This window comes from Trachymyrmex septentrionalis, unplaced genomic scaffold (genome assembly GCF_001594115.1).
Source record: "Trachymyrmex septentrionalis isolate Tsep2-gDNA-1 unplaced genomic scaffold, Tsep1.0 scaffold13, whole genome shotgun sequence".
NCBI lineage: Eukaryota > Metazoa > Arthropoda > Insecta > Hymenoptera > Formicidae > Trachymyrmex > Trachymyrmex septentrionalis.
In genome coordinates, this window is record NW_017304438.1 from 4,066,466 (window position 1) to 4,081,159 (window position 14,694).

Sequence of the window (14,694 nt, forward strand, 5' to 3'; positions counted from 1 at the left end):
TAAAAAAAACAAAAATATAAAATAATTTATAATTTTGATTCATATTAAGCAATTATTTATATTAATATATATCTATTTTTTATTAAAATATAATTATAAATTTCAAGTTCTCCTTTGGACGTTGTTGCAGAGCGCAAGTGAAAAATCACGAGGCAATCATAAAATGATCTGATCGTAAAATGCTGGGATTAATTTGGGGGAACCGAAGATCGTGGGAGACTGTCAACGCGGGCCACGGAGGCGGTGGTCAATTGTGCGAAATTAAAGGAACAAGATAAGGCAATAATCTCAGTAGGGGCGAAAGGGGGCGCAACCGGAAGCGCAGGGTCGCAACGCGGTCGCGGTTATTTCCGACTTGAGCGCAGGTCGAGCTTCTCGCATGCCGACCGACCGTCGCGGAGGAAAATCTAACAATGTGTTTCAACTTCCCGTGCATTCGGTCCGTGGAACACGTATCAATCTCAGCATGAGGCCGAAACGCGCTGATTCCGCCGGCTTAACTGTATCTCCGTTAATCCGTTAACTCGACACGAGCTAGAGCGATGTGCTCGACATTCTTTCATTATCGCAGTATGAATGCAAATTTAAGCGTTTTGCGTTCTGTAAAGTAAAACTATTGGAATATTTCACGGTTGCTAAAAGTGGCGTATAATTTATTGAATTAACTTGGTGAAGTATAAGATATGCATATATTTAACACAAATTAATTTTACAAATCAATTTATTTAACACAAATTAATTTTAAGCCATAATTAAATCGTTATCATTTTCTGACAATGATCATCGTTCAGAGAGCGATAAAATATATAAATTACTGGATCTTCTTTTGTAGCCTCAAGAATAATTATCGCATCTGAAAATTAACATACAGTAAATAAGTACGAGCATCTAATAATCTGTAACTTCCGTCGGCAAGACGCGGTCGTACTTTCCACTTACTGATAATTAAGTAATTACGCAGTTTAATTATATATAAGTCTAAAATTGTAAAATCATATCGTTTAATTGATAAAAATACAGATGTCTCTAGAATGCAAAGATAAATCAGTAAGGGCCATGATACACAAAAAAAACTGAAGATATTGACATCATTTGTAATCTGTAATACCGACGAAACACGTATTTTGTATTTTCTATTTTCTTCTTTTTCCTCCTTTATGCAGAATATAAATCCTTTTTTAGAATAGAAGAACGCAAAAAACTGTAGGAAATTACAAACATCGCTTGCTGCACTTGTATAAAAAATTAAAAAATGTAAATTAATTTCCTGTTACTATATATGTAGATTATACTTGATTATACTTCATATAATAAAAACAATTCTAAGTGTATATATAAATAAAAAGTAATTTCCCTACAAATAATGCATAAAAGAATACGAGACCTTCAAATTATGATTTTGAAGCTTACGAGAGAAGCAAATGGAAGTTTGTCAGTTTTTCAATATTTTACTTAATGTAATATTTTATTATTATTTGATGTACATGTTTTAGAACAAATGCCAATTGTGTGCCACCTTTAATGATAGAAAATACACAATTTTGTAAAAAAGAATTTAATAAATGTGGAGTCAAACTCAAATATTACATCTTATTTCCGTCAATCTAAATTTCGAGTCTTTCTTATAATTACGCTTGTACATTTATTCAAAACTGAGTTTTTTCGTAATAATGTATTATTTCGTAAATTATTTAATTTAACTTTTGTGTATCAGATTAACTGAATATCTAATCAATACTCTCAACGTATATTTTATGAATTTTTATTCACATCTATTTAATCATGGTATAAAACTGCATCGAATATAAATATGTACGAAAAGTTTCCGAAAATACAAAACTCAATAGTACTAGGGTTTTAATAATCAGGGAATAGTACGAGTGACGACAGATTCATATGATAATAATTTATTCAAATATGTAGCGTCCGCTTAGAGCGGTAGTACAGTGGATGATGGTAGGGGCGCGCGAAAATTAGTAATCGAGAAAGTAACGAATCTTGTAGAATGATACATTCAAAAATAAGAAATCATTCTTCGAATTATCACACTAAGTGCGATATCGACGGGGAGCAACAAAAAGCGCGCGCGCGCTCCGCAAAAGATCGAAACAAAAGTCCGTAAAAAAGATACAAAAGGAGAGATAACGAGTTAAGAAGCATGGGTGAAGGGTGTATTGCGTTATCGCTCGGTCGAGAAAGAGATAGAGAGAGAAAGAGAGAGAGAGAGAGAGAGGAGAGAGAGTAGGTAGAGAGGGCGATAGAATGTCGCTTCCGCCGCGAAATATTTATTTTAATTTTCGTCGACTTCGGCTTCCTGCTCCTCGTCGAATTCTGCGTCTTCGTCTGCAGTAGCTTCCTGGTACTGCTGGTACTCGGACACCAAGTCGTTCATGTTAGATTCGGCTTCAGTGAACTCCATCTCATCCATACCCTCGCCAGTATACCAGTGAAGGAAAGCCTTCCTCCTGAACATAGCAGTGAACTGTTCGGAGATACGCTTGAACAGTTCCTGGATGGCGGTGGAATTGCCAATGAACGTGGCGGACATCTTAAGACCGCGCGGCGGAATATCGCACACGGCGGTCTTTACATTGTTCGGTATCCATTCGACGAAGTACGAGCTGTTCTTGTTCTGAATGTTGAGCATCTGCTCGTCGACCTCCTTCATCGACATTCTACCGCGGAAGATGGCAGCGACTGTGAGGTACCTGCCGTGTCTGGGATCGCACGCCGCCATCATATTCTTGGCATCAAACATTTGTTGGGTGAGTTCCGGTACAGAGAGAGCTCTGTATTGTTGACTACCGCGGGATGTGAGAGGTGCAAATCCGGGCATGAAGAAGTGAAGGCGGGGGAAGGGCACCATGTTTACGGCAAGTTTCCTAAGATCGGCATTTAATTGACCGGGGAACCTCAGACAGGTCGTAACACCGGACATCGTGAGGGAGACGAGATGATTTAGGTCACCATACGTTGGCGTCGATAGTTTCAGGGTGCGGAAGCAAATATCGTAAAGGGCCTCGTTGTCGATACAGTAAGTCTCATCGGTGTTCTCGACAAGTTGATGTACAGAAAGGGTGGCGTTATACGGCTCGACGACTGTGTCGGACACCTTGGGCGACGGCACAACGGAATACGTGTTCATGATTCTGTCGGGGTATTCCTCACGAATTTTGGAAATGAGGAGGGTACCCATACCGGAGCCGGTACCACCGCCCAAAGAGTGCGTAAGCTGGAATCCCTGCAAGCAGTCGCAGCTCTCGGCCTCTTTTCTTACAACATCGAGGACAGAATCCACCAGCTCGGCGCCTTCGGTGTAATGGCCTTTGGCCCAGTTATTACCAGCGCCGCTCTGACCGAATACAAAGTTGTCCGGTCTGAAGATCTGGCCAAATGGTCCCGAACGTACGGAATCCATAGTACCGGGTTCCAGATCGACGAGGATGGCACGCGGTACGTATTTACCGCCGGACGCCTCATTGTAGTAGACGTTGATTCTTTCCAGCTGGAGATCAGAGTCACCGTGGTAGGTGCCAGTCGGGTCAATGCCATGCTCGTCACTTATGATTTCCCAAAACTGTAACACACAAAAATCATCTCGTAAGAATATTTCCATTAAAAAGAGCTTTATATCTTATATATATTATATATATTAAGTTACTAAAAAACAGATTATCGTGAAAAGGAGATAAGAATGTGTTGCGTATTTCTAGCAAGTGTTGTCCATACCGGAACGAATCGGTGCTGCCACAAAAATTAGATACGCCTTTTGAATCACGCATCATCCGCGCGTAGGAAGGAAGTTTCGCGCACCGGCTTTCTCCCCGCAATTATTCTCGTATCCGTTTTCCAACCTTTCATTGTACCGAGCGCGAACGGAGCTAACGTTCAACGACCTCGCGCGTGGCGAATAGCTCGCGTGTAATTAATCGTAATATCCCAAGGACTCTGCGAATCGAATTGTGTTTCTCTTTTTTTCCCCTTTTGCATGTTTTCAGAGCAAGCCTACTTCTCGATGGTGTAACCGAATCGCCCGAGCGATAATCGAGACTAATTATCGTAAGCGCGGTTACTCTCCTGTCTCGGAGCGACCAGTCGATCGGCCCATCGAAGCGCATCGCGATGTAACGAGTACAACGATGCTTCAGTGATGGACCGTCGCCACGTAATCTCCCGGAAGCGCTCGTTTCACTAGTAAAGGTAATCATAATCGGTGCTCCAAGCTAAAATGTCAAATCGCTCGAAACTTTCAATTTAGCGAAGATAGCATAATTTTCAAATTGAATACTTATTCACCCGTTAGATTACGAGCAATAGCGTGAATAGATCGTAAAAAAATTTGCTGAGAAGTACCATATAGTTTACTGCAAGTACACATAATTAATATTAATGAACCAAATTAATTTCTGATCAACCTGTATGCAAAAAAGATAGTTTGAAACATCTCCCCCTTTCTCATTAGCAAGTCAGAATATGACTGGGCGTGTCTGATGTAATCTTATTTGCAAACAAAAGAGGAAGTTAATTACAAAATAGTCCGCGTGCGGTCCATGGCGCATCTCTATTCCATCTCAGGAACACGGTTCAAAGACCCACGGTGTACTATTTCTGGAGAGCAACGTGCAAGAGATGCGTGTGTGTATTTTCAAGTACAAAGCTATGCAAGTAGGTAGAAACGGTTAAGTGAACGTAATCGTCCTGATAGCTCAATCATCTTATCGTAGGCCCGGAATATCGCGCGACTTTACGTCAGAGTGTGGCAAGGTACCAAATTATACGTTACTCGGCAAATTATTAGTCTCCTGACATTTCACAACCAAGACGTTCCACTGCGGAAATCCGCTGTCTCCAATTTGATCGTGTCCAATTCTAAATTCGCAAAACAGAGAACAATCCCATCTGCCGCTGACCACGTACTTGTAACTATCCATTAACTATGAAATAAAAATCATAATTAAAAAAATATCTTGTCACAATTATGTTTGAAAACGAAACTATTTTAATTTAGTTTCTATTTTATATTTTATATTTCCTCAGTAACTACTCTGTTAAAAAGTTATATATATATATATAGTCAATAATTACAGGCAGATAAGATCGAAGGTAAATAAGAGTACTGCAGATAATTTTATCTTGACAGTTGTTTTGCAACTTCCATCGAGTCAAATGTTGTTTTGGTGGAATCGTTTTTCGTTTGACAAGAAGCTCCGTTATTGAATAATCTCTGATGAAATGAAGTCCATATACAACCTACGTGAAAGTCATCGCAAAAACGTCTGATCCGCCTACCGTTCAATACGTACATCCCACATGGAGACGATGGGTGCATTAAGCAGTGACCATATATGATCATCGTCGTTCGAAAGCTAAGATCACCCAACCCTATCTGTCCCCACCCTACCACCTCCACCTTCTTGTCCAGCCTGGTCGCAATGTACATGTTACAGTCAGATATGAGTCACCAATGTCACCGCTATATATAGAGATGATTGTAGAACGACAGTACGATTAGCAATGATCGCCCGGTTATGCACCGCGGTGATATGTTTGTCCATTTATGTTTTCAATTTGTCCCATTTTTCTCGGATCAATTCACGCGCTTAGAACTCATAATCTTCGCATCGCCGACAGCTGGCGACAGACGTAGGTTATCATTGCTAGACCGGAAGCAGCGTGAAAGATCCGTACCGTTATTCTAAATGCATACATGCCATGCGCGCGATGCTGCATTACGGATTGCGTAACCACCGAGCGGATACGCGATGCAGCAATTGGTCCACGAGCGATCCCGAGGGTCCTACTAACTTTAATGAATTGCCGCTTACGGTAGATGGATGAAAGAGACGTAGAACAGAAAGGGTTAATTCGACAAGAGTTCTCTATTTAGACTGTATAGGAATGTACACTGAACCAATTTTGCTAAAACATTTAAAAATTTAGCTAAAAATCTGAAATAAATTGGACTACAAAAATAATTATGTAAGAAATTCAATTTTTTAAATAATTATGCAACAATTCATTTGATGAACAATGCTGTAAAATTGTTTATGTTCTAACTTGAGCGTCCTGCTATAATTACTTTGATAATCCAACAAAATTATTTTTAGATCTATATCTATTTACAATAGCTAAATTTTGAGGTATTTCAACATAAACGTTCTTTTCATATGTACGTCAAAGTGTTAATTTCAGTATCGAAATTAAAAAATGCTAAAAATAAAACAAGATCTTTAGAAAAGACTAATTATCTAATAATCACTGTTTTTTACTCAGCAAGTTCAAGGTCGGAAAATGTTACTTTAAGCTCAAATATTATGCTGATAAACGTCTTAAAATGCGATAAGGTAATCTGGCTAATAAGAAATAAATAATGTTAATACTCCTACTTCTCGTTGTAAACTGATTCTATGAGAGCAGTTGGTCGTAACGGCACGAAGTACATGTATTATATAGGAACAATATTACATATTACACTACACTGAATAATACAAACTTTTAAATGAGAGAAAACGAATTCCATCACGGATCCTAATTCATTTAGTTTACACGAATGCTTATGCTCGCATGTAGAAATATAATAATTAGAATTAATTACGCACCTCGTTTAAATGTAGATTTGGAGTATATTTCCTTGTAATTAAGGTAATATAAAGATTATTGAATGAGAACATAAAACTACCTCGCACTGACTACGTATCTTTCTCATAAATATATATACATCTTTATAAAGAATTATTTCTCTTATAATATTAATAATAAAAGATGTTACATATTTTAAAGAGAGAGTAACAACATTGAATTACATTCCATCTTACAGAATACTAGATTGACTGTCTTTCATAGAAGATATCAGTTGGCGATTAGAGATATTATTAACGACTTTAATTATATTTATTTCAATACACTAAAATGTGAAAAAACTGAATCATAAAATAGTAATCGTCATCGAGTTCGCGATAGTAGGCAAAACCCAGCCTTGCGACCGGACACGATCGATACACCTGGCTATATCCAAAGAGAGGGAGGGAGAGAGAGAGAGAGAGAGAGAGAGAAAGAGGGCCGGTTGTGTCGGCAACGAGCGAAACGGGCCGAGGTGATGCGAAAGAAAATGGCGAGAAGATATCGCTGGTTTCCTTTATTTGGGAACGCGTTGCTGTGCTACGCGAGACTCGGTGTCCTTGGACTCGAAGGCGTCGTTGAATGAGCAACATTGGTATAATGGATTATACAAGCTCGCGTAGTAGAAAGTAGTTCCTGCATTATCATTTTCACAGTAATTTTGCCTTAATTTTCTTTAATATTTTTTCGGGGAGTACAAGCTTCATTTCGAAGCATCTTACTTCAATAAACATCATTCTATTTTCTTCTGGCATATTTTACAGAAAATTTATAATATGTTCCAAATTGAGAACTTGGAGTAATAAAATGTTTAATATTTTATCAGTACGTAATGTTTTTGATAGGTTTTACTTTTATTTTCTATAAAAATTTCTGAAATTAAAAGATACATCTTGTTTTGGAAAAGACTTTTTTAAAATTGAATTTATTTTTTCTTTACACACCCTCAGCAATAACTCGGTTATCAAATAAACTTTATCTCGAGTTCTGATAAGTTGAAAACTAAAAAAGTGCAGAGCTAATCGCGATAATAATTACTTAAGAAAACATTTTCCGTTCTATACGTTCTCATTATTAGGAGTATGTTATAAAAAAAAAGACGGTAAAAAATAGCCTTTGATGTTACGCTACCGTGACGTCGAATCGATTGAGATAGACAGCTCGAGAAACGGACATTGACTTGGTGCAGCAGCCTTAAAAATTACGGAAGCGTGACGACGAACGTTGATCAGCTTCTCCTCGATCTTTACCTATTCTCGTGCAGTCTTTATCGTCGATTATTCTGATAAGATGATTACTTAACATTAGTATTAAAGATCGATCTACATTATAAATACTTGTGTCTTCTTACATAATCTTTACGTCAAAAATTTATATATTAAAAATTTGAGTATTATTCTTCTAGTTTCCATTCGTTGCAATATGTTAAAGATTTGTCGTTTTTAAGTAAAAAGGAAAAAATTTATATCAAACTAGAAATCAGAAAAAATGAAACTGAAGAAATTCAAATAAATTAAATTAAAATAGGGCTAGACACGGAAAGAACGATTTTGTTGAAGTATGAATTTAGCTAGATATGGATTTGAAAATAATTTTGTTAGAACATCAAAATATAGAATGCTCAAATTGCGTAATTGCTAGAATGTCAAAATTTTTGCAATATTGTCTAGTATGTTTAAAGTTACTACACACAGAAAAATATCATTCTATGGATTCAATTTACTTTGTTCTTTTTAAGTGACGATTATAACTAGTTTATAATTAATTTCTTGATAATCTTAAAATATATTTGTCATAAATTTTAGAAAAATTCATTATGTACTTAAATAAGAATTTTTTCTTTATTATAGAATATTATAAAATTGATCGAAAAAAGTGGCTCAAGCAATACAAACGAATTTATTTTAATTTAATCTTGTGATTGAAGTATCAAACTTACTAGAATAAGAATACATTTTGAATAAATTTGATTAAATTACGTGATAAATTTGCGGATATATTTCGAAACATTTGAAACAAGTAATTATTACTTGTGTATGGTATGTATTATTGTGTACATAATTATTTTGATAGTACAACAAAGTTATTTTCAGATTTGTATTTAGCCAAACTTTTAAATAGGTACTTCAGCAAAATATAGGTACTTCTTTTCATATAAAAATTAGCGCATCAAATTAGTAATCAAAATCTTGAGTTTCTATCAACGCGACATTTTTCTAAGTTTAAAACAAAGGAAAAAATAATACCGGAGAGAGATCGATAAGTCAGCGAGAGAAATGAAACGACGAAAAGAGAATAAAGGCGCGTGCACGTAGAACTGAAACGGAAACGTCGATTCGCACGATTAACAAGCGTCCCACTGCGTGTCGATAACACAGTGCCACGCGCCCGTCGGCTGTCTGTTAACGGCGTGTCGTATAAAAATTTTAAAATACACCCGCCATGCAACCGACGCTGGCGTGGCCGTTAAACGCGATCGTGACGCCGCGCAGCCAACGGACGCGACGCAGGAATTTCATCTGCTTGAAGGAGCGTTCACACCGGAGCGCGAAAATTTGCGTTGCCCAAATCGTACAATTCTCACAAATCCCGGTGCCACCAGAAGGAAAATCTGAAAGCTGAAGGCTTCGTAAAGATCGAGTAACATTTTCTACGTCAATCGTGTAAAGTGAAGATTAGCTAGTAGCGATCTTTCTTTTTTTTTTAGCAGCACTTTTAGAAAATATAATCGACACAAATATCCTTCTTGGTATTCAATAAATAGCAAAGATAGAACGATATCTGCGTCGACTGTGTCACCTAGAGTGTATTTAGATTTTCACCTGAATGTTCAATATGTCAATTTCTAATTTCCAACAAGGTCGATTAATTTTTATCTCGGTCTAATTGGTTATCTTTTTCTAAGCACTATGCCCATTTCTACCAATGCAGTTTAATCTCGGTTTAACTAACTCTTTAAATCTTTTTCTGATTTTAAGAATAAGAAAAAGATGCAAGTTGAACCGAGATTAAAGTTAATCTACATTGATAGAAACGAGTCCTAGAAGAAGTAAGTTAAACCAAGATTAAAGTTAATCTACATTGATAGAAATAGACATTAGATTCGATTTTCCATTATCTAGTTAATTTATAAATTTTTAAATTTAACCTCACTTAATTTCACAGTAATAGTATTTTTCCAATTATGATCAATCATTAAACTAATAGTTTTGTAGTAACTTCAAAAATTATTTGCAAAGTCACAATTTAGTTATTATTATTAAATAACCATATATAGAAAAATAGAAGTTTTATATTACCATCGGGTTAAACCTAATCACAAGTTAATCAGCAATGAAAAATCAGAGCTTAACGACAGTGTCGATTATCGTTATATTATATGAATATAAAAAGTGCAATAATAATATAATGATAACAAAGAATTACAGATTAGACACAGGCATCATTCAATCCTTGTCAATATTGAACATTGATAAAATATTTGCGTGGTAGGAATCTGAATACAATTCTTTTAAAAAAAAAAAAAAAGCCTGTAATTTTTCAAAGAAAATTCTGAATAGGTGTATATTAATGCAATAAGAATTGAAATAAAATAAATAAATTTATTTCACTCCAACTTATTGCTCAAGTAGACACAAGGAACATTTGTTTATCTTGAAATAAGGTGAAAATTATAAAAGCAAATGAATTTACTAGAATATTTATAATTCCATTCATTGATCAACATCTGACATTGCTGACTTTTGTAATTTTCCTCGCATTTCAATCCATCTTCAATTCAGTACTTTCTTTGAAGAAAAAAAAAACAGCACATATTATTCGAAACGAAAACATTCCGATCGGAATTATTCCGGAATTTTTCCTAAACAAAAAAAAACAACAGAAATGTAAGGTATAATGGAATAATTTTGAATTAATAATTCGGAATAATTCTACAATACATACTCAGAAGGTCGAGTGTTTATTTCTGAAACGAGCTGAAAGCTACAAAAGTGAATAAATTTACTTTGTTGATTAATAAAGTTATAAATATTCCAATAAATTCGCTCACTTTTATAATTTTCATCTCGTTTCAAGATGCATAATCAACTCCTTGATCTCATATATCTCATCACGATCAGTATTCATGAATTCGGTGTGAGTTCAACCTTTAGCATACGCCAGACTGAACGGGACGAAGGGAGGGGGAAGAGGAAAGATGGACGTACAAGAATGAAAGCTATGACAGTCGACTTTATTCACGGTAAAATCGAAGCTGTAACGATCCATGAACATCTAAAACACGATTCATTTCTTATCACAAGAACCAAGTGTCTCGCATATTTTCCACATCGCAGAGAGTAACATTTGCATACCGACACGGATAAAGTACTTACTATTACGAGACAGAAAAGCGGAGAATGTCAGACGGGATGAAAAGGAGAGAGGAGAAAGAGATGCGCGCGCAACCGGTCGATGCCGCATCGGGCCGTCGCGTGAATCGGCGATCTCTCTCTCATCACCGGGAAGAGAATAAAGATTCGCCACACCCAGCTTCGGGATCCGTCGGTCCTGGCCGAGTGGCAGATAAATTCGGCGACGGTCACCGACGACCAGCTCCGTTTATCCGCAAATTCCCTGCCTTCGTCGCGACGTATGTGGAATATTTATCCACGGGAAGACGAACGGCCGAGAGAAGATGGCCGACGAGACGCGTTCGCACGGGAACGCGGTTGCACAAACTCGAAGAGAGAAAATAATCGGGGGGGAGGGGAGGGGAAAAAACCGTTAGGCTCGCCGGCCGGCCGGTCAGCTTCTGTCGCCATGACAGGTTTTCGACCGCTGCGCGGGCGAGGCTGCCTCGTTTCCTCGCCGTATCAGCGTGTCGTTCAGCGAGTGACGGGGAAAATAAGCGCCGAGGCGCGTCCTCGTTCCCGCCGACGGTTGCTCTCCTCGACCGCGATATCGAGCGGTAAGGAAAAATGGCGCGGTCACGGCGACCGCTGATCCCGATCGAAAACGCCCTTATTACTTATATGTATACATATATCGCGTCTTGATTCGTCGTTAACGAGTCTCGCAAAATTCCAGCCGTCGACCGTCTGGCCTCGTATCTATTTCTATCAATTTACATTAGCTTTAATCCCCGTTTAACTCACTTTGTACCTTTTCTAAGAATTGGAAAGAGATAAAGAATGAGTGAACCGGAGATTAATCGAGACTGATGGATGGGGACATTAGAAGACTCTAGAAGACATTAGAAGGCTAGGAATTCGCGGACAAAGGACAAGCGACAGTTCTCGTTCGAGAGGGGTGATCGATTCTTAATCGGATTCTCAAAGTGGCCTACCTTTGCTCCAATTTGGTTACCGCACTGGCCGGCCTGGATGTGGACGATTTCCCTCATGTTGCTCTCGTAAAATTCACCGACTTGTGATCTCTCGAAAAAGCGAGCCTTGAGTACCTTAATGTGGCGGCAACTGACGGCGATTTATTTATTTATTTTTTTCTTTTACTATCGAACTGACTCGAGTACAGAGACCAACGCGTTGCGTGAACCCGAAGACGAGTATGCGACGGTTGCGGTGTCCGTTACAGATTTTCAAGCTTCTACGGGGGCAGAGCGGAAGAAGAGTGGAGGGGGAGGAAACGAGAGCGTAGCGGCGCGCTGATTGGCGGAGCCGCCACTGCCTCGCAGTTGCGATGCGCGGACAGCGACGCGTCGTGACGAGACGCAGCGTTGCCAACTGTGCTCCGCTCGCCGCTGCCGCGTCTACTTCGCCACTAACTTCACGATCCGCACACCATCGCACACCGACGTTCACCGACAGACCGACACACCGTTGAGAACATGTAGCCTCGACTCCCTGCATTTTAAGAGGAACCATGGTTTATACAATTTAGACTTTTTTGCGTAACGCGGCGTCTAAACGATTATTTCATTCCATTAGTTGCGCGTAAATAGAAAAGCTCTTGAGTAAATCATAGGTTAGAAATCGATGTTGATGGAAGGAAATCAATGGGAAGGTATGAGGATTATTTAATGTAATAAATTATATGAATATAGATATATCGTTGCTCCGCTAAGCTTAAATCTAACAGCATCCGAAATATCAAGGATCCTAAAGTCTGCGTCACTACGTATTGAAAGTTTTGGGCGTAATATGGCATCTAAACGATTATTTGATTCTATTAGTTTGCGTGTAAATGGAAAAGCTCTGAGTAAATCATAGATTAGAAATCGATTTTGATGGAAGAAAACCAATGGAATGGTGAGAATTAATGTAATAAATTATACGAATATTATTGCTTTGTTATATGCTTAGTTAGATATATATAATAGTATCGGAATATCAGGAATCCTAAAGCTCGTATCATATATGTATTTTGAAGATTGAGAAGATTGCGAATTGAAAATTAAAATTCAGCTAATTAAAACGAAACGAATTAAAATTATCTGACAAGTCAAATTTTAATCTCTAATTCGCAATCCTTAATCTCTAAGGTGTAGTGTAACACGGATTTAACACAATTTCTCAATCGACGAGATGCATTTTATTGCGATGGATTTTAATTTAATTTATTGGCAAATTTATATACTTCCCTCGGAAAGTAGAACGTAATAATATTTTAGATCCACTTCTATTTTTTTTCTTATTGCTCAATAATAAACGTTTGCAGTTTATTCGAACTGAAATTAAAATCGTAAAATTCACACAAAAATATTATTAGACATCAAAAGCCCCTTTGATTGAACATAGCCTTGCTTTATTTGTATAGAAAATTTTCTAATTTATTCTAAAGAAAATTTCTTGAAAATAGAATAATAAATAGTCGACTGGAATTCTTTGCGGTTATACACAATAGCCTTTGTTCGTTATGTGTACTCTCTTTTTTAATTCACATACTTCAGCGAATTTCTAATTTTTAATCAGTTTGCAAAATCTTAAATTATTTATGTGTAATTTCCAATTATACAAATTGACTTTTTGCATAATACAGTATCCGTACTATTGTTTTATTCTATTGCGTGTGAATGAGAAAAATTTAGATAAATCATAAATTAGAAATTGATTTTAATAGAAAAAAATTATTTAATGTGCTGGAAAGGATACGAGGATTAATAATAAATTACTACGAAATCAGTATAATACATTCCTAATTCCAAAAATGTTTAGCTCCAAATTTATATTATACGTATAAGATAAAAATATAAAAAATACTTATAAAATCTGCAATAATTCAAGGTATTTTTAAATATGAAATGTGATTATGTAATCTACAATATTAATTCCGACTCATACAATTCTGAAAATTGCGACAGCGTGATTTGCCCACAGCTCTGGGCCACTAACTCAATTTAATAATCCGTCTCAACCGTTAATTTCAAATCTGCTTAATCGCTGGAGATGCCCCGAAAGGGCACCGGCCCTGAGTGTAGGAAAAACTAGGTCTACCGCGCAATGGAAAGGTCTTTCGATATAAAGAACGTTAATTTCGTTGACGTATCGATAATATGGACCGAGTAAATCGGTACGAGATATCAGAGTTATCGCCTCCTAATTCCATTTGTAGTGTTCAAAAAATCAGAAAAATTTTATTAAAACAAAAGAATCTTTGAAAGGAAAGAAAACAAATATATTTATATATAGAACATGAACGAATCCTATCTTCGTGTCTAGGGTATTTATATTCTTATTTTAAGATTGTCTTAAGTAATGGCTGTGTTTAGCAGAAAAAGCAGCTTTAACTGTTGTAAAATTCTTGAATATAATTGGTTTATACATTTAGGTTATCCAGTGAGGAACTAAGGGCAAGACGAATTATATTAAAGAATTTTACAATAGTTGCAAAGCTGCTTTTTCTACTGAACGCAGCCAATGTCTTAAGATGCTAATACAGCTCTCTGATTGGCTTATGACATCAGACTGTACTTAAGAAAATATTTTATAATTTTTTTTGTGTTGAATATATAGGTATTTAATAAAATGAAATTAGATATAAACACAATAAGAATTTTTATTATCTTTAGACCATACATGTGAAATATAAATATTTAATAAAAAATGAAATAGAATTTTTATTGACAATTCTTAT

At 36.7% G+C, this 14,694-nt stretch overlaps 2 protein-coding genes across 4 annotated transcripts in view; one reads left to right on the top strand and one right to left on the bottom strand.

Moving 5' to 3' along the window:
* Positions 1 to 2,284: 2,284 nt before the first annotated feature.
* On the bottom strand, positions 2,285 to 12,204 carry LOC108756842 (tubulin beta-1 chain). The gene is made up of 2 exons (XM_018500943.1): positions 11,948 to 12,204; positions 2,285 to 3,577 (listed from the first exon to the last, which is right to left on the bottom strand). The coding sequence occupies exons 1-2, from the start codon at positions 12,002 to 12,004 to the stop codon at positions 2,291 to 2,293; spliced, it is 1,344 nt and encodes a 447-aa protein (XP_018356445.1). The 5' UTR covers positions 12,005 to 12,204; the 3' UTR covers positions 2,285 to 2,290.
* A 224-nt stretch (positions 12,205 to 12,428) lies between these two features.
* LOC108756843 overlaps positions 12,429 to 14,694 on the top strand; it is a 6,677-nt gene continuing 4,411 nt past the window's right edge. For 2 of the 3 annotated variants that reach the window (XM_018500945.1, XM_018500946.1), the window contains exon 1: positions 12,429 to 12,624. Coding sequence is in view for 2 of the 3 variants with exons in the window: in XM_018500946.1 (XP_018356448.1) it covers positions 12,617 to 12,624 (8 nt within the window). In the remaining variant the exon portion in view is untranslated. Of the gene's footprint in view, positions 12,625 to 12,715; positions 12,870 to 14,694 lie in introns of all 3 variants that reach the window. The other variant, XM_018500944.1, reaches the window with a different exon arrangement.